The sequence below is a fragment of the Mus caroli genome, chromosome 8, assembly GCF_900094665.2.
Source record: "Mus caroli chromosome 8, CAROLI_EIJ_v1.1, whole genome shotgun sequence".
Taxonomy (NCBI): domain Eukaryota; kingdom Metazoa; phylum Chordata; class Mammalia; order Rodentia; family Muridae; genus Mus; species Mus caroli.
The window spans coordinates 7652664-7675636 of record NC_034577.1 but is presented as its reverse complement, the minus strand read 5'-3'; the positions used below and the strand labels follow the sequence as shown (position 1 = coordinate 7675636).

General features: G+C 49.4%; 1 protein-coding gene across 1 annotated transcript in view; it reads left to right on the top strand.

Moving 5' to 3' along the window:
- Col4a1 (collagen type IV alpha 1 chain) overlaps positions 1–22973 on the top strand; it is a 116318-nt gene that overhangs the window by 81948 nt on the left and 11397 nt on the right. The window contains exons 25-46 of the mRNA XM_021169414.2: positions 3650–3841; positions 4324–4492; positions 7287–7379; positions 7823–7927; positions 8707–8804; positions 9549–9699; positions 9893–10006; positions 10599–10766; positions 10899–10988; positions 11747–11899; positions 12011–12109; positions 12208–12297; positions 12956–13095; positions 13444–13570; positions 13659–13739; positions 14210–14308; positions 16260–16310; positions 17255–17440; positions 18216–18349; positions 19135–19207; positions 20164–20235; positions 22724–22852. Of these exons, the coding sequence (XP_021025073.1) occupies positions 3650–3841; positions 4324–4492; positions 7287–7379; positions 7823–7927; positions 8707–8804; positions 9549–9699; positions 9893–10006; positions 10599–10766; positions 10899–10988; positions 11747–11899; positions 12011–12109; positions 12208–12297; positions 12956–13095; positions 13444–13570; positions 13659–13739; positions 14210–14308; positions 16260–16310; positions 17255–17440; positions 18216–18349; positions 19135–19207; positions 20164–20235; positions 22724–22852 (2614 nt within the window). The remainder of the gene's footprint in view (positions 1–3649; positions 3842–4323; positions 4493–7286; positions 7380–7822; positions 7928–8706; positions 8805–9548; positions 9700–9892; positions 10007–10598; positions 10767–10898; positions 10989–11746; positions 11900–12010; positions 12110–12207; positions 12298–12955; positions 13096–13443; positions 13571–13658; positions 13740–14209; positions 14309–16259; positions 16311–17254; positions 17441–18215; positions 18350–19134; positions 19208–20163; positions 20236–22723; positions 22853–22973) is intronic.

Sequence of the window (22973 nt, the reverse complement as noted above, 5' to 3'; positions counted from 1 at the left end):
GCTCCTCCCCTCCCAGGTTCTGTAAGAATTGCTTGCTTTCTCTAATTCTTTTTAGCTCTCTCTTCTTCTTTGTTAGAAACCAAAAGTTAGATATTTGACCTTACCCTTTTCTGAGGAACCTCTTTAAAATTCTTCATTGCTTTTGGATATTGCCAGAAGCATCTCTTCTCTCCAGGGGGCCAGGGCAGAACTGACTCAAAGTAGGAGGGGAGGCAGCCAGAAGGCCACAGTGGCTCCCTGCTTTTGAAGTCAGATTCCAGCTCTGTGGCAGACTGGTGCCGGTGCCTAGAGGGCTGAGTTAGAAGACACAATTGTTTAAAACAGCTCTGAGTGAGAAGTTCAAATAGCATTCCGTGGTGGGAATCAAAGGGAAAAGGACTTTGAAGGAGGCAGAAAAGGGTCTTTCCACCTCTGCCCACTGCCTTTATCCTTTATCTACCTGGCTTTCCTGGAGTCCAGCTTGCCTCTGCTCTGGTTAGAACCCAGGCCAGACATTCAGCTCCTGACCCAAGAGATCAGGAGAAAAAAAAAAAAACAAAACGAAACAGACAGACAAACAAAAAAGCAAAAAGAAAAGCAAAGAAGTGGGGGAGGGGAGGGACAGTTGGGGACTCATCAGGATAAAGAGGAAAGCAGTCCACAACACATAGGCTTTCCTCCTGCTTCCGGAAGCCAACTTTCCCAAGATGGGTACAGGCTCTGAGTAGAGGGGCATGTAAACCGCTTCCCGGGAAGTCAGTCATTTCCCTCTATTTGAAGTTGATCACAGCTTCAGATGTGGTCCTCCTGTGTTGATGTGGCTGGAGGCTGGAAGGCATGGGCCAGTGGGATGTAGGAGGAGGTGAAGATGCTCGCCTGTGGCTTTTCCTCTTTAGATGGTGTTTTGTGCCCTTTGCCCTTGAAAGCCAAGTGTCTGACTTTAGGAATGGACAACAGATCCTACAGGCACTGGGAACAATTAGCCAGAACCTGTGTCTGACTTGGCACAGGGGCTAAGTGGATGTTATCAGAGGTAGATAGTACAGATGCTCCGTCCCCACTGGTTAAACAGCCAGTGCTAGGCTTTAAAGGCAGATATGGATCCCACAGGGGACTTGGATCAAAAGAGACTTTGGGTGGGACATCTTTCCAAAAACATCTCAGATCAGGATGTTGTGTGCCAAAGGTTGCTGAGACATTTTAGCATCATCAATGACACTTTTAAAGAATTCAAGGGGCTGGAGCGAAGGCTTAGTGGGTAAAGGCACTGGCTGTTCTTCCAGGGCGCCTGGGTTCAATTCCCAGCATCTGTTAGCTGCCAACAACCATTTGTAAGATCAGCTCCAGGGGATTCGATGGCTTTTTCTGATATCCATGGATATCAGGCACTTATATGGTGCAGCCATGTGTATAGGCAAAGCATCCATACATATTAAATTTAAAAAATTAGAGAAAGCAAGATTATCTTCCTAAATCCTTAGCATCTCCTTGTCCCAGACATCCAGGAAGCAGATGAAAAGTCTTGGTTCTTCTAAAGCCTTTCAGATACAGGAAGGACAGGACCACAGACACATCATCCCAATGAAATTGACTCATTTCTGGAATGACGGCCATACAACATGGTAGAAAAAGACCTGAGTGTCCAAGGAACGGCTTTGTCGGACTGTCTAGTTTCTTCCATGATTTATAAGTACATATCTATGCATATTAACTCCAGAAAACAGGCTAAGAAAGCCTCACCATTTGACAAAACAACAAAGTTTCTACAACCTTTTGCTAACATTTCCAGCAGGTGGCTGGCAGAAATAATTGTTTTTCGTTCTTCCGACTTGTGCAAACAATCCCATGTCCAGATCCTGGACTGGGTTAGCTCAGGGCTAGCCCAGACCACCTGTCACTGCTGAGTGGGATGCTCTGCCACAACTGAGGTGTTCTATGCCTGCATCACTATTCAGCTTGGTACCCAGGGCCGATGGTGGTGTTTGAGCCCTTTCTGAAGAATGGAACTTTCCAATTTCCAGTCTAAATATTTAAATATTATAGCATGGGCACAGAGTAGCTGCTGAGAACTTGCCTTCTTGGGCGAGCCTCCACTAAAGCTTCATGTGTGGACCCCAAGGTTCTACAGGGCACAGTTGACTGGGTGACATCTTCTCTGTCCCCAGCCGGTGCACTTTGGCTTTGAGGAGCACTGGGGACAAGAAATTCAGTTATCCCTTCCATATTAGTCCCAGACTTGATGGACTTTGAGCAGGACCCCAGAACCTCTGCAAGTCCCATCCCTGTGTGGGCCAGGGGCTTCAGTATGGAACCCTCGGTGATGCTTAGGGAGTATGGGAGAGTGCATGGGCTTTGTGGACAGGAGCGCTTACTTTTGTACCCAGCTGCTTACACTTTCTGGCTGGGTAATCTCATATACCTGGCTCACTTTTCTTTTAGACTGACAATCCCAGGTCTTCCTTATAGAGTTGTGATAAATGGTACACAAGGGTCCTGTCACACATGGGTGTGTGACAGGCCATCTCCATTTTTTTAAAAGATTTATTTATTTATTATATGTAAGTACATGATAGCTGATTTCAGACACACCAGAAGAGGGCATCTGATCTCATTTAAGATCTGTTCTGAGCCACTGTGTGGTTGCTGGGATTTGAACTCAGGACCTTTGGAAGAACAGTCAGTGCTCTTAACTGCTGAGCCATCTCTCCAGCCCGGTCTCCATTTTTTAAAAGTATAATTTTTGTATATACACATTTTGCTTTAAAGTAGTCTTCTCATCTCACCCTTGGAGAGGTTTATGCTGTAGGCACACACAGTGGTTTGTGATTCACTTCCACTCGCAGAACTTGACACAGCTTATGGAAAGAGATTAAAATAAATGTGTTATGGAGAGTCTGGATTCTGCCAGGTCCTCGGTGAGCCCAGCTGGGTGTGCCTTTCTCATCCCAGGAGACCAAGCAATTGGAACTGTTTCTTATGTTGTCATTTTCTCCGTGTATATCCACTCTCAAGGCAGCTGGAGGAGAAGGAGTGGCAGGTGTGGGCATTCTTTGTAGAGTCAACTTCCTGGAACTAAAAATCTTTTGTGTGTCTCTTAATAGAGCCTTGGGAAAGTCCAAATAACTTCCCCCAAACCCAATTAAAGAGCTGGCTCTGGGCTCCTTTACCTGGGTTTTCCCAATCACCAGCACCCTGGAAGCCCCTTTGTCTCTCCGACCATGGGGTGTGAATGCAAATGCAAAAAGGAAACCCAGAGCAGCTTCATTGAGGAACACCCAGGCTGGGTGAATAATGGTGGCCCCAGATCTTGGGTGTCTCAGCTGCCTCAGCATTCACATACAGCATCCAGGAGTCGCACATTCGTAGTGTGCCAACGCTTGCGGAGACATTCTCTGAAAGGTTTGTCAGTCGTTAGGGGAAGGAAAGTAACTCAAGGATTTCTGGAAGCTGGGTTCAGTGTTATTCCCCTGTCCCTTCTGATCCCTGTGGAATGCCTAACAAAGTACAGGAATTTAAGACAGCTGCTGATGGCCATGGAGTTTCTGGTTAGCATCTACAGGACATCTTACAGTGTGGTGGTTCCTGATAGGGTGGATCCTCAGCTGGAGGCGGACTGCTGATGCATCATCCCTCAGTAGTTCTTGGTGTCACAAGATGCTTTGTTTTCTAGGGTCCACAAGGTTCACCAGGGCTTATAGGCCAGCCTGGAGCTAAGGGAGAGCCTGGAGAGATATTTTTTGACATGCGACTCAAAGGTGACAAAGGAGACCCAGGTTTTCCAGGACAGCCTGGCATGCCAGGAAGAGCAGGAACTCCCGGAAGAGATGGCCACCCAGGACTCCCTGGACCCAAAGGCTCTCCGGTAGGTCCATTTCCAGAGTTGGAACATGTGTTTTACAAATGGGGAGTCTACAAAGAGTAGAGAAATGAATGCTTTGAGTCACAACCATGGAACCTTACAGATGGCATAAGTTTGCTTCATGGCTCCTGAGCCACCATACATCAATGGATGTAGGGGTTAGTGGTGTAGATTTGTATAATAGGCTACAGATGGCTGGGGCTGTTTGATGTCTTGGGACTGAATAGATGAATTTTCCTATCCCTTATCCTCATGGGAACAATTCTAAAGCTAACGGTGCACCCATCATTTGAAGTCTGGGATCCTAGACCTCTAGCTGTGACAACTGCTTGGGAGAAGGATGCTGGTGTCACTTGTTAACTCTTGTGACCCTGGTGGCTCCTGATGTAGTAAACAGTGTCACCTGGCTAGGCTTTTGTCACTAGTTTTCTGTGGACGATGTTGGATTGTCATCTGACAGTCTTTTCTGTCTCTTGTCTCCTCAGGGTTCAATAGGATTGAAAGGAGAGCGAGGTCCCCCCGGAGGAGTTGGCTTCCCTGGTAGTCGTGGAGACATCGGCCCTCCTGGACCCCCAGGAGTTGGTCCCATTGGTCCTGTTGGTGAAAAAGGACAAGCAGGCTTTCCTGGAGGCCCTGGGTCCCCAGGTCTTCCAGGTGAGACTTCAGGGCCTGACGGGCAACTTCAAGGTCACAGAAACAAGGGCTCAGAGGTCCAGGGTACACCGTGTTTCACTTCTCCCCGGAAGAGGGATGTGACTGGACCAGTCCTTCAGAGTCCTGTACCTCATTTTCCCCTGCGTCAGATGGGTCAGCTCACGCACAGAGACCACAGATCAGCTAAGTCAGCCCCTCAGGTAGAAGTAGGTGAAATGTGAGGCTGGTTTTTTAATTTTTATCCATTTTCTGATCCTTTTGGTGTCTGCATTTCCTAAGCAGTCTAATCTTCACTCTCTGCCAATGCTCGGGCACCGTAAGTTGCAACATCCAGCTTGCTGCTTAGTTCCTATTGGCTGAGGTCCCTTCCTGACTGTCTTTTGGTAGTTTATGTGCCAAGCCCCCAGCAGAGACTCACAATAAACATTGTGAGAGACTCAGCCCCTGCCCTTCTGTGTTCTCTAGCAAGGTTTATTAGAAATCTGTGCGAGGGTAACAGTTGCTTCCTTCGTCATCCGTGCCCGGGTGACCGAGCGTGGCTGGATTGGGGGGAGGTACACCCCACTCTGCCTTGCATGAGTGGGTACTCCATAATGTAATCCCACACTGACCTCAGCAAGTCTGAGGGCTCCTGAGACATTCTTGAATGGTGAGGGGTAGAGGGCGGAAGTGGCTTGCCACAGAGGAGGAAGTAATCCTGTGTACCGAGAAGGATTTAAACAGTTGTGAAGTTAATGAAGGATTTAAGGTGGTTGAAGACAGTGTTAAGGAAGTGGATGCTCACAGTCATCCATTAGACAGAGCACAGGGTCCTCTCGGAAGGAGCTAGAGAAAGGACCCAAGGGGCTGAGGGGGTGTGCAACCCCATAGGAAGAACAACAATATGAACTAACCAGTAACCCCAGAGCTCCCTGGGACTAAAGCACCAATCAAAAAAAAAAAAAAAAAAATGGAGAGTCTCATGGTTCTAGCTGCATATGTAACAGGGGATGGCCGAGCCAGTCATCAACGGGAGGAGAGGCCGTTGGTCCTGTGAAAGTTCTATGTCCCAGTATAGGAGAATGCCAGGGCTAGGAAGAAGGAGTGGGTGGGTTGGGGAGCAGGGGGAGGGGGGAGAGGATAGGGGATTTTGGGAGGGAAAACTAGGAAAGGGGATAACATTTGAAATGTAAATAAAGAAAATAACTAATAAAATAATAATAATAATAATAATAATAATAATAGCAGTGTTAAGGGACCCATGAATAGAATTTCCAGCAAAAACTCGGCAGGCACAGTTACACAGTGCCTGTGCACTCACAGCTCTGATGATGGTTTCCTTAGCCATGGCTATAGCAAAGACTTTATCAACTTCTGTCCTCGTTAGGGGCGTTGTTTTCTCCTGGAATGCAGTGTAAGTCCTGTTCAATGGCAGAGTGGTAGTGTGCTGCTCTGAGCGTCTCTTTTGGCCTCTCTCATCTTCAGCACAGTCAGCAGGACTCTGGTGCTAGCTATACTTTGTTAATGGAGGACTGAAGTGTCTCTTTTACCTCTTCCCCACAAGCAGGGGCATGCTGAGGTGCTTTAGGAAGGCTGCAGCCGGCCAGGGAGAGGGTGCCCCACGGAGCTGAGAGCTCCCGTGGCCTCTGGGAGCCAGGGAGAGGGTGCCCCACGGAGCTGAGAGCTCCCGTGGCCTCTGGGAGCCAGGGAGAGGGTGCCCCACGGAGCTGAGAGTTCTTGTGGCCTCTGGGACCTGCAGAAGCCATGGAAGGAGTGAATCAGAATTGAGAGGGATCCGCAGGGGAGCGCCTCCTGGGAGTTCCAGGCACCACAAGAAAGAGGGGTGTCGAGGAGGTGCTGCTGGTTCTGTCGACCAGCTGTTCACATTCTGGAGAGTTCCCTCCAGACCCTCTGAGCTTCTGCATCGGAAAGTTGACCTTTGATCTGCTGAGCGGGATTTATGTGGTGACATTAAAGACTGGATCCCAGGGTTTCATGGAGAGCAGATGCATGCTAGGGTCAGATGGTTCTCACAGTCTGTGGCGAGAGGCAGGCCAGTCATTCCTGGAGGGTCCCCTTATCTGGGATTCCCATGGTGGGCTAAGAAGTCCCTGAGCACACTTGGAAGAGTCCTGATTCATTTTGAATGGCAATCTGCTGACCTCCAGTGGCTCTCTGGGGCTTAACTGGGAAGAGATGGGGCCTAGAAGCAGAGCGCTTTGTGTTACCCCAGGGCACTAGGGACTGTGACAAGCCACCCACTTACCTCTGTGTTCTAGCTAGCAGGCATGAATCCTGGAGAAGCAGAAGGCACCCGAGAGAGTCTGTCTGGTGGATGAAAATAGTGTTTTGGGTTGTTTTGTTTTGTCTTTTGGTTTTTATTTATTTATTTAGGTTTTATTTGGAGGGGACGTGATAACCAAGAAATGACCCAGGGCTACCTTACTTTTTGTTATGGGAAATTTTCTAACTCTTCAGGGCTTGAATGTGAAACGCTTAAGGAATCCAGAGTCGAGTAAACATTTTAGTCACGTGGGGCCACAAATCTTGAATATCTCTGGCTGAGATTCTAGACATGTGGGGGAGAGATGGGAAACCCAAGGACTTTTCCGCGCAGGGCTTCAGGGTGCCTCAGAGGATGGGGAACAGTGGCCAAATTTCTGTGTCCTGAGAGGATGCAGGAGCTCAGCCGGGGAGTGGTGGCTCCTTTGCGGTGTACTGAGAGGTTGCTGGTACATAACATCACCCTTACTGTCTTCAGAGAGGCGGAGATGTGACAATCTGCATATATGATTCTATTGTTTTCTTCCCTCAGGCCCAAAGGGTGAGGCAGGAAAGGTTGTCCCACTCCCTGGCCCCCCAGGAGCTGCAGGACTTCCAGGATCCCCTGGGTTCCCAGGGCCACAAGGTACTGTTGATGTCTCGCTTGCCTGGGTACCATAGTGCTACCACAGGGCTACCACAAGGCTACTACAGGGGTACCATAGGGCTACCACAGGGCTACCACAGGGGTACCATAGGGCTACCACAGGGCTACCACAAGGCTACCACAGGGGTACCATAGTGCTACCACAGAGCTACAACAGGGGTACCACAGGGCTACCACAGGGGTACCATAGTGCTACCACAGAGCTACCACAGGAGTACCACAGGGCTACCACAGGGGTACCACCGTTCTACCACAAGAAGGCTACCACAGGGCTACCACAGAGCTACCACAGGGCTATCGTACCAAAGGGCTACCACAAGACTACCACAAGGCTACCACAGGGCTACCACAGTAGTATCATAGGGCTACCACAGGCTTCCTTAGGCATTCCTCACATTGACTGTTCACCTTTCTCATCACAGGTGACCGAGGCTTCCCAGGAACCCCAGGACGTCCAGGCATCCCAGGAGAGAAAGGTGCTGTGGGCCAGCCGGGAATTGGATTTCCTGGGCTTCCTGGCCCCAAAGGTGAGCCTAGTGAGGGCCTGTGATTCTGACCAGAAGACCAACTGGGGAAGGGTATTCTATCATTCGGTGACTGGTCTGTGGTGAGGGTCTTGGTATTTGCTTCCTATGAATCTGTGAGAAAGAGAAGACTCTGGCAGGAAGGACACCCTCAGTCCCTCCATGTGTTCAGGTCCCTCAGATGATAATGCCCCTACCACCCCAGGCCGTTCGCTAATGAGTGTGGTGTCCTCCTGAATAGAGGGTTAGGTCTGCTCCAGACACAGGTAGCTGATGAGGAATACGTAGCCTGCCTGGCATCGCCACACACTGTTTCTGTCTACATGATGTGCTAGTTGCTTTGTTCGGTGCTGTGACAAAATCCCTGACAAAGGCAGGAAGGGTTTGGCTCACAGCTTGAAGGTTCATCACAGTGGGGAAGACCCTGCCATTGCAGTGTGAGGTGGCTGCTCACATTACAGTCAGGGAAGGGAGAGGGAGGGGGAGAGAGAGAGGGGGGGGGGAGAGAGAGAGATAGAGAGAGAGAGAAAGGGAGGGAGGGAGGGAGGGAGGAAGGAAAGAAAGAAAGAAAGAGAAAGGAAGAAAGAGAGAGAGAACCCATGGGATGGCCCCATATCCATGAGGTCATTTCACCCCCTGAACCCAGCCCAGAAGCCCCTTTACAGGTATGCCAAGAATTTTTGTCTCTGAGGTAGTTTTAGACCCTGACAGTTTCAGACACAAGTGAATAGTGTTGGGGAGAGGCCTTGCATCTGTAACTGTTTTCTGACTCTTGCACACAGGTGTTGATGGCTTGCCTGGAGAGATAGGACGGCCTGGAAGTCCAGGTCGCCCTGGATTTAACGGCTTACCTGGCAACCCAGGACCTCAAGGTCAAAAGGTGGGTGCTGACTCTCCCAGGCTGCCTGGTCCTCATCCTTGTTAATTGAGCATATACTATGTGGATTGTTAATCTTGTGGGGTGGTTTTCTTTTTTAATGGCACAGTATACAAGAGGCAGAAGGGAAAGCAATTGTTTCAGATTTGTGAATGTTTCTTGTCTGTGTGCTGGGTCCCAGTGTGCAATGTGTTTCTAATTGTGAGTGACAGGTGAGGGCTGTTTTGAGAGCCACTGTCAGAGAAGAATTAAGTCAATCAGGAGGGTGACACGTAGGATGTCCCAGTCAAGGTTGCCGTGTCTGTGAGGGCCACCCTGGTGGGTCTTTAGCTTCTACTCTTGGCACCAACAGAGCTCCCTCCAATTGTGACAACTGTGAACACATCCCCCTCTTTGCTTCATGTGCCCTGGGTAGGCATGTTGCTGGCCCAACCTGTGCTATGTAATACAGCAGTTTGCTTGCCCCCGAGTATATACCTTCTGCATCTTCCTAGACCGGATGGAAGTTTTGGGGTGACTACTGGTCATGCCTCTCCTAGTTAGAGGAGACAGAGGGAAGACACTGGCAGCATGAATGTGAAGTGGGAGAAAGGGCTCAGGGCTCTTGTTAACCATTGCCCATGGTGGAACTAGTCTGGTCCTGTCCTCACTCTCTTGGGAGAGAGCATGGGTGACACGTGACATGCCTCGGTAACCCAGAGCCAACACTAATGATTAATTTGTTCCTGGTGTCTTGGGGATTTCCAGGGAGAACCTGGCATTGGGCTTCCAGGGCTCAAAGGGCAACCAGGCCTTCCAGGCATTCCCGGCACACCTGGCGAGAAGGGCAGCATCGGGGGACCAGGCGTTCCAGGAGAACAGGGGTTGACTGGCCCCCCAGGACTGCAGGGGATCAGAGGTAATGCTTCAGACTGTGTCAGGGTGCCTGTTTGCTTTATGTGCCTGGAGCGTCGGCTGTGTGATTAGTCCACGTTGATTAGGCAGGTGGGGAGACTCTGGGAGGGTCTTGTGGCTGAGGTTGTTGTAGAGATGGATTGCTTACGGGAAGGGATACATTCTAACCTCTGACTTACTCCTGTCCTTCCTGACAGGTGACCCAGGACCTCCTGGAGTTCAAGGCCCCGCAGGTCCACCAGGGGTCCCAGGAATAGGGCCACCCGGAGCTATGGGCCCTCCCGGAGGGCAAGGACCACCAGGGTCATCAGGTGATATGGCTGTCCCTTTCTCAGAGCCTGTGAAGTGTGGGGTGAGCGGGGAGGTTGGTATAGTTGTCAAAATAAAGGGAGGGAGGGGGGAGGGGGGAGGGTATTCTAGTTTGGTTTGGTAGTTTGCTTAATCCAAACATTACAGGCTCCCGTGATTTTCTCCCTCTGAGCCCATTTAACGTGCCAAAGAAATCTGTTATAGACTCAGTAGCATAATGTCTTCCCGTTATCTTTGTTAGGAGCCTTGCTACGTTGTTGATAATTAAGCTAATCGATTCTTTGTCTAGTTGGCTTTGTCCTTATGCCAATAGTCCCAGGGTTATGATAGTGTTGGGGGAAAGGTAACATAGTCAGTGAAAGCTAGCCAACATTAGCTGGGGCCAGTGGGTGTACAAAGTTACTGGTCATCCTCAATGGCAGAAAGAAGGATTTTCTCTTATGAGATGACTTATGCACTGCAGTGATGACCCTGAACTCAGCACCGTCCAAGCTCCCAGTGCTGGCATGCTTACAAGCCGTCCTCAGACAGCACTCTACAACACAATGCCCATTCTAGAACATTCTATAAGCTACTCCCTTTGTCCAATCTCAGGTCCACCTGGAATTAAAGGAGAGAAAGGGTTCCCTGGATTCCCAGGACTGGATATGCCTGGCCCCAAAGGCGATAAAGGCTCTCAAGGACTTCCTGGCCTCACAGGACAGTCAGGCCTCCCTGGCCTTCCTGGACAGCAGGGGACACCTGGAGTTCCAGGGTTCCCAGGTAAGTGACACCTGAACTTGGCCTGGATCACTCAAGAGGGAGCATGGCTTCCTTCTTTCCTGAATCCTGGCCATTTACCTACCACTGGAGGTCCATGTGGAGATGTGTTCTCAACATTTCTTTTGACCATAGGTTCTAAAGGTGAAATGGGCGTCATGGGAACCCCGGGACAACCAGGCTCGCCAGGACCAGCAGGCACCCCAGGCTTACCTGGAGAAAAAGGTAGGAGGGCTGAGGGCTGGCAAACCACGTTGTGTCATACTGTGTGGTGTCTGTATTTCTTGAGAATCCTGGCAAGTTCTTGCACTGTTACAGATCACATTTAGTTTTAAGATGTAGATGAGAGGAAAGGACTAGAAGATAGCTCTCTCTCCTTCAGAGGAATTAGCTCCGTGCATAGATCACGGGCACACAGTGCTAATGGCTGCCTAGCTGGTGTGGAGAAGATGGGAATGACTTAGTCTCTCTCTGCAAGAAATGTGGGCTCTCCATTTACATGGGGGTACAAGTCCTGCATCAAGAGAACCACATTAGTAGAACCCAGTTCATGGGCAAGCCCAGATTTTTATTTCTTGTTTTCTGAAATTGATCCAAAATCCTGTTCTTAAAAAATGCTGACTGTAAACATAAGGCACAAAAAAGGGAAGTTGATGTCGGGACGCAGAAACTTTCCATTCTGTCATTTGTTTATATTTGGGGGACACTTGAGAGTGATGGAGAACAGAGGTTGAGGAAGACATCTGGGAAGGAGGAAAGAGGAGTCCATCCAAGAGTCATGTGTTGCGATTGCTAGCAGATAATGAACTTTAGAAGGAAGGTTCACAATGCCTCTCCCCTGTGGCTCAGACTCTCACCGCCATGGTCAGCTCTTGACATGTTCTAGTTCCTTCCTGACTTTGTAGGTACTGGCTGGCAAGAGTCCCCTCCAGACACAGCTAGGTCTGGATCTCACTGGGGGCTTGTTTTCCCTTCCTCCACAGGGGACCATGGCCTTCCGGGCTCCTCAGGACCCAGGGGCGACCCTGGCTTCAAAGGTGATAAAGGTGACGTTGGGCTTCCTGGCATGCCAGGATCCATGGAGCATGTGGACATGGGGAGCATGAAGGGACAGAAAGGAGACCAGGGAGAGAAAGGTGAGTGGAAGAGACAGGCGGGCCTCACTGGGGCATCATATCATCCTGCTTTCTACAGCAATTGCTTCTGAAGCAGATGTGGGAGCTCACTATATTTCTTGTGGCCTACAGGACAAATCGGACCCACTGGTGATAAAGGTTCCCGAGGAGACCCTGGAACGCCAGGAGTACCTGGGAAGGATGGGCAGGCAGGGCATCCCGGACAGCCAGGTAAGTGTGGACAGTATAGCCACAGTCGTTGTCAAGAAACCTGCTTCTCAGTGCTCTCCGCAGATGTTGACCTGTGGGATTTTTCTCCGTTATTCTAGGGCCTAAAGGTGACCCAGGCCTTAGTGGGACACCAGGATCCCCTGGACTCCCTGGACCCAAAGGATCAGTTGGAGGAATGGGCTTGCCAGGTAACCTGACTGTGGACTCAAAAGTCTCTAACATACACTGTGTGTGCACGGGGCTGGTGGGATGTGTGCAGGGTAGCACTTGGAAGATCCAGGGCCTGACAGCCGTGTCTCTCATCTAGGGTGGATGGCTTTCAACTGACACTGATTGGCATTGGCTGACAATGGTTATAGTGTCTGTAGTCATTGCTAAAAATGAATAAGTAATTCACACGGGAAAGTGAAGTCTGAGCTTCCCATGGAGAAGTGGGTTAGCTGGGGAGGCGTTTCTCAGCACAGGCTGGGAAGTCATAGTCAGAACTGGAAGCCTGTCTTCCTATCTCCTCTCAGGTCTTTGGGAGGAATTCAAATGACTTGCTATGACATTCTAGGCTGCTGGTGGTATGCCTGTGTCTATGTGTCATAGATCCATATATGGCGTGTGAATCTTCACACTGACTCACAGTCCTCGGAACTGATGGTTCCGCATCGGCAGAGCTGTGTTCTCTCTATACAGCGATGATCTTTCAAAGGCAGGGGGCAAGGATTTCCCGGGGTGACTCTGAGGCAGCTTAGCTTGCCCGAGGACCCCTGGCTGTGTTGGTGGCAGACTGATAAGCAGAGCGATTTGTGTTCAGCGTCAGCCATTAAGTCCAAGTTCTATTGTCTGTGGTGTCACTAGGTTCGCCTGGAGAAAAAGGTGTGCCTGGCATCCCTGGCTCACAGGGTGTCCCTGGCTCACCTGGAGAGAAGGGAGCCAAAGGAGAGAAAGGGCAGTCAGGTCTACCTGGCATTGGGATTCCGGGACGGCCTGGTGACAAGGTGATGATCTCCTGCCCCTTGACAATGTCCCTGACACTTACCAACTATCTCAGCACAACTATGATGCAGCTCTTCCTCTGACTAACTCTGTCATGTCCTGTTCACTGCCTTTTCTCCCAAAGGCAAACTCTAGAATCTCTCTGAGAGGGTGAGGGTGGCCGCATATCCCAGGGAGGAAGAAGAGGGGCGGGCTGAGGAACTTGGCAGATGGAGAGAATGTCTTTTCTGGAAAGCCCAGCAAATGGGATTCTCCAATGTGATTGATACTCACGGCATCTGTTACCTAGCAACCTGCTACGGAGAAAGTGCTTCCAGACCTGTAGTGACCAGTCTGCTTCTTCCTCACAGGGAGACCAGGGCCTTGCAGGCTTCCCAGGCAGCCCCGGTGAGAAGGGAGAGAAAGGCAGTGCCGGAACCCCAGGGATGCCAGGGTCCCCAGGCCCGAGAGGTTTTCCGGGGAACATCGGCCATCCAGGTATGGGGGCTGGGCAACCTCTGGCAGAAAGGTACAGATGAGGAAAGCCCAGCTGCATACAACTTCTGAACTTTCATTTCCTCTTTAGGAAGCCCAGGCCTGCCTGGAGAGAAAGGGGATAAAGGCCTCCCAGGACTGGATGGCGTTCCTGGTGTCAAAGGAGAAGCAGGTAGAGATGGACCCTTTGCTGGCACTTGGGTGAAAAGACGAGGAGCACCCAGGTTTCATGGGGGTTGGGGAGTGTAGTCTCAGCCTCATGGGAGAATCCTTCACACTGAAGCAGGCCCTAGTATGTTATTTGGGGTCTAGGGCCGGCTGGTTTTATCCCTCCACTTTCAGATCCACAGACAGAGTCTGTAAGGTGTTTGAGGTCTTTGAGAAATGAAGCCAGCATCTCCAAGCTGCTTTTGTAGTGAGAAGAAGAGCATTTCAGATATCTCCCTCCTCTCTGTGCAAGCATTGGGTGGGGTCTATGCTGTTCCTAGCAGCAGAAAAGAACCTGTTGGAACGGATCAGAGCTGACATCAGGGATACCAGGCACATGCAGGGAACAGCTCTTTCTGATGTGGGAAAGGGGCCACTTCTCAGACGCCACGGTGCTAAGGACAGTCCACGAGTGATCATATCTTTCTCTCCAAGGTCTCCCTGGGACTCCTGGCCCCACAGGCCCAGCTGGTCAGAAGGGAGAGCCCGGCAGCGATGGAATCCCGGGGTCGGCAGGAGAGAAGGGTGAACCAGGTGAGACTTGTTCCTGCTTCTCAGCAGAAGCCATGCCGTCCCCTCAGAGACTGCAGCACCATGTTGATCGAACACAGAGGTCTCAGCGCTGAGTTCCTTGTAGCTCCGAAAACATAGATGTGAACTGGAGGGATGGGATTGGATTGGGGAGGGATGCTCATTCTGTGAGTGAAGCACTTCCCTGGAGGGTGGGTCCAGAGACACAGATGCAGGGCTGCCTGGCAGGAATGCCTCCCTTTCTGTTTCCCCTGTGTTCACTGTGACAAAACCAAACCAAATAGCCAAGAGAATTCTTCTGTCCAGCATTTTCCCCAGTTTGGGAAGGAGTCCTAGTCTTCCAGGGCCTGGGGGTCTTGCGGTTACTGTTGCTTCCTGTGTCTGCTCCTGTTACTGAGAGAAGAGCTATCATGGCAGGACCACAGGTTTTTAGCTATAGCTGTGTTGGGCAGGAATGGAGCAGCAGGGGCTCCTTGCTATCACTGCTGGCTGCTCTTCAGTTCCCTTACTCATTCTCTATAGACATAATGTATAAGAAGCCCTTTCCACGTCCTCCTCCTGTTAGCCCACTCTCCTCCCCACTACCCAGCTCTCTGTGCTCCACCCACTTGATGGGATGAAGAGGCAGTCAGATGGTCATCTGAGAAAAGCCAGACTCTGTGTCTCTGCCGTAGTCATCGCTACCCATGACTGACTGGGGTGTTTTTACTCTGGCCAAGTAAAACTCAAGAGTAGGAGTCTCCCTATGCTGCTGTCCCTGTGTAACCCTTGGCTTTATGCAGTGGTGATTGGCAGCTGCCAGCAGCATCAGATGGTATCTCTGAGCGCTTGAAGGTGTAGCTGGTGGCACAGCTGTAAGGCCTAGAGTGTCTGGGACACTGGGCTCTTAAAGTGCTGCAGGTCCCTGGAATTCTAGCAACAAGGGCCTGACTGCCCTTTCTCATCTTAAGCCTTTTCCAACAGTTACTTTCTCTGCGGCTTCTGCTGTCTGTCTTTTTTTGCCCTGGCAACTCTCTGAAGTTCTTCAGCCACTCTCTGGTCTCTGTTGCCACAGTCTCCTCTTGTGTTCTCTCCTCTTGTCCATTCTATTGGTGATAAAGATCCAAATGTGTCCAAGAAATCTGGCCTTTCACAGATAAACAAGACTGGGCAAAAAATGACCACTTGGAGAAAGCCTCTTTTTAAACACCAGGGGGCAGCAGACTAGGGACGGGAGCCAAGCTCCTTCTTATAGTGCTGGGGTGTATGTCATAGTTGTTTGCACCAATCGCAGACCTTCCTTTCTGCTGGGCCACCAGTGGGAGGTGCTTCTTCTACAGGGTGAAGATGGCGTCAGGGTCCTTTAGAGTTCTCTGGGCTTTGAGTTGCTCTGTTCTGAGGTCTACCCAGGGCCATTAGAGTTTCCTTAGACTGTAAGGGATCCAGACAGCCAGGCTGCAATGAAGGGCAGTCCACTGGGTACCAGAAATGTATCTGCTTGGCTGATGGATTTCCTAGTTGAGGCTGCCCGGGGCCTTATAAGGGTAGGGTCTGCACAATAGCTGCCAGTTTCCACACAGAAAGCTTAAAAAATGATGTTTATGATAAAGACACCAGGGGGCACTCTCAATTCTAGCAGCAATCAAAGGGAGTTGGTAGCATCTGTCAGGGCCTCGCTGTGTTTGCCTTCTGCCCTAGTGCCCAGGGAAAGGTGAGCCCTCTGTCCTGCCTCTGTAGGAGAAATGCGTCATTAGCACAGATCATTTCTGCTCAGCACCTTAATGAGCCAAACAGAAAGGTCTTCAAGGAGAACGCATGATGAGACAGTTGCAGAGGTGTAGCTTTGTTCCCAGGTTCCACGGGACTCCTCAGGGCACTCTTTAAGTGCTGCGTGGTGTCAGGGCACATGGGGCATGGCCTCCCACTGCCTCTGCAGCTGGGTAAGAGACTGTTGTTTTCTATCCTCACCCTGTAGGTACTCCAGGAAAAGGCTTACCCGGCTTCCCAGGCTCCAAAGGAGACAAAGGTAACGCTCTCAGCTTCACACCTTTGTGTGTCGTGGTCCATGGAACTCAGCATGTCCCCCTTAGCAAGGCAGTGACCATGTCTAGTGGCTGATAGATGTCTGATGATTATACCATCTGATTCACGCTTGACATGATATGTGGTACCTGTCAAATACCATATGATGTCATTATTGCTTACGTTTTGAGTAACATGTAAACATGCGTTCCCATCCCTGATAATCTTCTGTAGTTTCTTTTTAATTAATCAGTTAAATGCATATGCTTGAATGTGTGTGTGTGTGTGTGTGTGTGTGTGTGTGTGTGTAGGAGGTTGTAAGCTGCCATGGGGTACTGGGAACTGAGCTTGGGTCCTCTGCAAGAGCAGTGAGTGCTCCTGACTGTAGAGCCAGCTATCTAGCCCTTACTTTATTATTTTTTAAAAGTAGCTTTATTGGGCTAACATTACCATATGAAAGACAGCACATATTTAAAATGTGCTGTTGTTCTTTAAGTTTTGACTCATCTATGCATCCACAGAAACAGTGCATTCTGGGTAGTGTCATAGCTGCCACCCAATGGCTGTCCCACTGGTCCTGATCCTCCATATTGTATCCTGAAGTCCTAAGGCCCCTCAAGCAAATACCCATGTTGATTTAGGAGCCACGAATGATACTGTATCTTATACAAGTTTCATGCAAGCCTGGCTTCTTCCCACAGAGTATCTGGTTTACAGCTTTCCTGTTGTCTGTATTGATAATTCACTTATGAAGCCTAAGTAGGGTCCCATTGCATCCTTGTCCATGTCTTGGAATGAGCCTACTCTTGGTTTTAGTAGTATAGTTGCTTGAAGACTTCAAAACACATTTAAGATATACATATAAGATCTCTGGCTGTCACCGCAGCATAGCATCTCTGTGGACTCTGCTCCTCTGGTCACCATCATCTCTCTCTCTCTCCCGTGCAGGCTCCAAGGGTGAAGTGGGCTTCCCTGGCCTAGCAGGAAGTCCTGGAATTCCTGGAGTCAAAGGCGAGCAAGGGTTCATGGGTCCTCCCGGCCCTCAAGGACAACCTGGCTTACCTGGCACTCCTGGTCACCCTGTGGAGGGGCCCAAAGGAGACCGAGGACCTCAGGGTCAACCTGGCCTGCCAGGTAAGGGCTTTTCACCAGACACATGCTCAAGTTAACAGTGCAGAGCTGCGCTTGGGTCTCTGTTGAACTGGTCTCTGTGGTTTCCTTTCTGTTGAGGTATTAATTAGAGAGCAGCATGAGAGAAGATTACAGAGAGAGGTGCAGTAGAGATGCCGTTTGGATTTTTGCTTTAACTGGGGCAATGCTCGAATGTTTGCCACCCTGAGCTTGCCTCCTGTGGTTGTGGAGGACCCTGGACACTGTGGCTTCAGTATTTTGGAATCCAACACTGTGACATTCACATGAACACCTCAATGGTGCTGTACGCCTCGACTTTATAACCATGTGGCTTTATTATTGACTTATTTTAGTGGTACCGGGGATGGAACATAGGTTTTGTGTATGCTAGGCAAATATTTTACTATTGAGTTACACACTCAGCCATTTTATTAATGTTGTTGTTTTGAGTCAGGTTCTCACAAAGTTGTCCCCACTGGCCTTGAATCCGTAACTCTGTAGCCTAATACCAGTGAACTGGGTCTCCTGCTGCTTCAGTCTCTGGTATATCTGGGGTGACAGACCTGGGCCACCAGTGCCAGCAGATAGGTCGTTTGGGTGCTGAGTCTGTTGTTTGTATGAGCACCCTTCCTTAATTTCCTGGAGGCCTGTGTTGCTCTCCAAGGCCGTGGTGTTATGGTTGCAGAGAGTTGGTAGCAGTTTGACTGCACCATAGCCCAGTGACACAGTCCACCGTAGCACCAACCACCCTAACCCTGTGTCTTTGTTCTTCGCATAGGGCATCCGGGACCTATGGGGCCGCCAGGGTTCCCAGGAATCAATGGGCCAAAAGGTGACAAGGGAAATCAAGGTTGGCCAGGAGCTCCGGGGATTCCAGGCCCTAAGGGAGACCCGGGATTCCAAGGCATGCCGGTGAGTGACTGAGTGTAGAATTGATTTTCAAAACGAAGCTTTTTGGTCAAGAGTATTATATGTGTGTGTATGTGTTTCTATATGTGTGCACGTGTGTGATACCATCCCTAAAGCAGTTCCTTCCTTTGTGATCAGCATAGGAAAGTATTGCATGTGCTTTTATAATCTAGTTTATAAAGCCATTAAACAGGAAATGTTATACTGCTGCAGATTATAGTTCAGTGCCCGACTTTACAACCCATTTACAAATTCAGTGCAAGTATTCAGTATCTTGGTAAAGAACAGTTCTTCACAGCCTGAGAATTGTCTTCTAGAGTTGGCAGAGGCTCAGGTGTTTTAGAATATTTTCTCCATAATTAAAATAATAATTCAGATGGGACATGAGGCTGATTTTAAGGAACACTCACTGCCCTTTGACGATGAAGAGACCAGAAGGGTGGTATGGTCCTGATAGAACTGGGTTTGTTTCCATAGCAACTGGCCATGGTATTGTGGCTGGGTCATGGCATCATGCTGGTGGGTGGGGACAGCGGCTACAAGCTCAAAGGAACTGTTATCCCCTTTCCTGGTTTCTCTGCTGTATATGGACCAATAAAGAGAGACCAGGGGACCAGTGTTGCAGTTATCTTCTTGTGTTCCATCGTTTAAAGAATTGTATGACCCACCTGAGCTCACAAACTCCTGTGCAGAACGCAGAAGTGCTTTTTTTTGCCTGACAGGGTACTCAGGGTACAAACTGTGGGTGTCTAGAGCCATGTCTAGCTCACACTTCCTTTGGTACCTAGGGCATTGGCGGCTCTCCAGGGATCACAGGTTCAAAGGGAGATATGGGACTGCCCGGAGTTCCAGGATTTCAAGGTAAGACCATGAGGCCTGATGCCTTGTTGTTGAGGGGATACTGTTCCAAAGGCTGCCTGAGCTCCGAGCTTCCATATTCAGATGCTGACATGGCCTCAGCAAGAGATAGTGCTATCTTTAAGTTAAAAATGCAGTGGATTTTGAGACCAGGTTTTCCCTGGGTTTTTTTTTTTTTTTTTTTTTTTTTTTTTTTTTTTTTTTTTTTTTTTTTTGCTGTCCTAGGTTTTGCTGTCTGTCCCAGGCTGACCTCAAGCCTTTAGCAATCCTCATGACTCAGCCCCCTGCGTGCTGGGGTTACAACCATGTATTCCTGACACCAGATAAAAACAGCCTTCTTTGTGGCATCTCAGTCCGTATGCCCCTGCGGATGGCTGACTAAAGGTGTTTTGATTTTCTTAGCTAAGAACCAGTGGATCATGTGTGTCTTCCGAGTTTTAACAAGAAGTTGTGGCTTTGGGCCACTTGACAGTTTGCCAGTGCAGTCAGCAAACCTGTCCTGGATGCTAGCAGCTCCCATACACCATGGCTACAACAGAATCCTACTCACCTAATGGGTGAATAGAAAGAGCACACAGTCTGCAGGTGTCTGTGGTCTGTCACACAAGCTGTGACCACAGACTCCATCACATGCCCTGATTGCCACTGTCAGATAGTGACAGTTTATAAAACGATGGCCTCCGACTCTACAAAGAAAAGCTTTGTGAGATACTGCGCTAGAAAATTAACACATCTTTTCTTCCTTGAACATAATTGAGAATGTGTTCATTGCACATGTATACTCACATGGTATATGTATGCCTATGTGCCTGTCTACATGTAGGAATGAAGCTGTGTTACATTTTTGCATATATAAATGCCTGTGTATATACGCTTTCAAACGTGTGTGTCTATGCACCTCTATATTCTTGCCTATGGTTGAAATCGCTGTGCAAAGACAATGTCCCTTTCCCACCCAGGTCAGAAAGGCCTTCCTGGTCTGCAGGGAGTGAAGGGAGATCAGGGAGACCAAGGTGTACCCGGCCCTAAAGGTAGGTGAATTGGTTTTGTTTGTTTGTTTTGTTTTTTATTAGATATTTTCTTTATTTACATTTCAAATGTTATCCCCTTTCCTGGTTTCTCTTCCGAAAACCCTTTATCCCACCCCCCCTCCCCCTGCTCACCAACCTACCCACTCCTACTTCCCTGTCCTGGCATTCCCCTACACTGGGGCATCGAGCCTTCACAGGATCAAGGGCCTCTCCTCCCATTGATGTCTAACAAGGCTGTCCTTTGCTACATATGCAGCTGGAGCCATGGGTTTTTCCATGTGTACTCTTTGATTGGTGATTTAGTCCCTGGGAGCTCTGGGGGTTACTGGTTNCAGGTTTTCCCTTTTTTTTTTTTTTTTTTTTTTTTTTTTTTTTTTTTTTTTTTTTTTTTTTTTTTTTGAGACTAGGTCTTGCTGTCTGTCCCAGGCTGACCTCAAGCCTTTAGCAATCCTCATGACTCAGCCCCCTGCGTGCTGGGGTTACAACCATGTATTCCTGACACCAGATAAAAACAGCCTTCTTTGTGGCATCTCAGTCCGTATGCCCCTGCGGATGGCTGACTAAAGGTGTTTTGATTTTCTTAGCTAAGAACCAGTGGATCATGTGTGTCTTCCGAGTTTTAACAAGAAGTTGTGGCTTTGGGCCACTTGACAGTTTGCCAGTGCAGTCAGCAAACCTGTCCTGGATGCTAGCAGCTCCCATACACCATGGCTACAACAGAATCCTACTCACCTAATGGGTGAATAGAAAGAGCACACAGTCTGCAGGTGTCTGTGGTCTGTCACACAAGCTGTGACCACAGACTCCATCACATGCCCTGATTGCCACTGTCAGATAGTGACAGTTTATAAAACGATGGCCTCCGACTCTACAAAGAAAAGCTTTGTGAGATACTGCGCTAGAAAATTAACACATCTTTTCTTCCTTGAACATAATTGAGAATGTGTTCATTGCACATGTATACTCACATGGTATATGTATGCCTATGTGCCTGTCTACATGTAGGAATGAAGCTGTGTTACATTTTTGCATATATAAATGCCTGTGTATATACGCTTTCAAACGTGTGTGTCTATGCACCTCTATATTCTTGCCTATGGTTGAAATCGCTGTGCAAAGACAATGTCCCTTTCCCACCCAGGTCAGAAAGGCCTTCCTGGTCTGCAGGGAGTGAAGGGAGATCAGGGAGACCAAGGTGTACCCGGCCCTAAAGGTAGGTGAATTGGTTTTGTTTGTTTGTTTTGTTTTTTATTAGATATTTTCTTTATTTACATTTCAAATGTTATCCCCTTTCCTGGTTTCTCTTCCGAAAACCCTTTATCCCACCCCCCCTCCCCCTGCTCACCAACCTACCCACTCCTACTTCCCTGTCCTGGCATTCCCCTACACTGGGGCATCGAGCCTTCACAGGATCAAGGGCCTCTCCTCCCATTGATGTCTAACAAGGCTGTCCTTTGCTACATATGCAGCTGGAGCCATGGGTTTTTCCATGTGTACTCTTTGATTGGTGATTTAGTCCCTGGGAGCTCTGGGGGTTACTGGTTGGTTCATATTTTTGTTCCTCCTATGGGGCTGCAAGCTCCTTCAGCTTCTTCAGTCCTTTCTCTATCTCCTCCATTGGGGACCTTCTGCTCAGTCCAATGGTTGGCTGAGAGCATCCACCTCTGTATTTGTCAGGCAGTGACAGAGCTATATCAGGCCATGTCAGCAAGCACTTGTTGGCATCCACAATAGTGTCTGGGTTTGTTGACTGTATATGGGATGGGTTTCCAGGTAGGGCAGTCTCTGGCAGGTGAATTGTTAATACACCAGGCTTTATCAGTGTTCTGGGCAGATGCAGAAGCTACCAAACACGTGGGATTGGAGGGATGTCAAATGAATGGAAAAATCAGTAGAAAACAGAGATTTGGAATTCTTGTTGGAGGTTTTGCCATCAGCCTGTCATGATAGTGGAGTTGTCCGGTGTGTGACTTGGCAAGTCCAGGGGAGAGGAGAGGGGGGCCAGAGGAACCTTCTTGTGTTGGGGATCCAGCATGTTGCACAGGCTTTGACATCAGACTGACACCAGCCACTTAGAGTTGGGACAGAAGAAAATCTGCCTTCCACTGCTCACAATGACTCTGGGTGGCGTTTGCTGTGCCCACGGGCATCTTCAAGAGAGGAAGGGCAGGGTGGCGTTTGCTGTGCCCACGGGCATCTTCAAGAGAGGAAGGGCAGGGTGGCGTTTGCTGTGTCCATGGGCATCTTCAAGAGAGGAAGGGCAGGGTGGCATTTGCTGTGTCCACGGGCATCTTCAAGAGAGGAAGGGCAGGGTGGCAGCTGTTGGTTTCTAGAATGGAGTTGGGAGGGCAGGATTTTTGGCTTAGTTAAACCAGAAGGATGTAGCACACATCGAGTGTGCATTTGATGAGGCTCTGTGATGGTGTGTTTGGTGATGGTACAGTGGCTGCTGACAGTGAAGCCGATCCTCTGCCTGTCATTCCCACAGGTCTCCAAGGTCCCCCTGGGCCCCCAGGTCCCTACGATGTCATCAAAGGAGAACCAGGGCTCCCTGGTCCTGAGGGTCCCCCTGGTCTTAAAGGACTCCAGGGACCACCAGGTCCAAAAGGACAGCAAGGTGAGTCCTTGGGTTGTGTAGGTGCCTGGGTGTGCATGTGGGGTTGTGTAGGTACCTGGGTGTGCATGTGGGGTTGTGTAGGTGCTTGGGTGTGCATGTGGGGTTGTGTAGGTACCTGGGT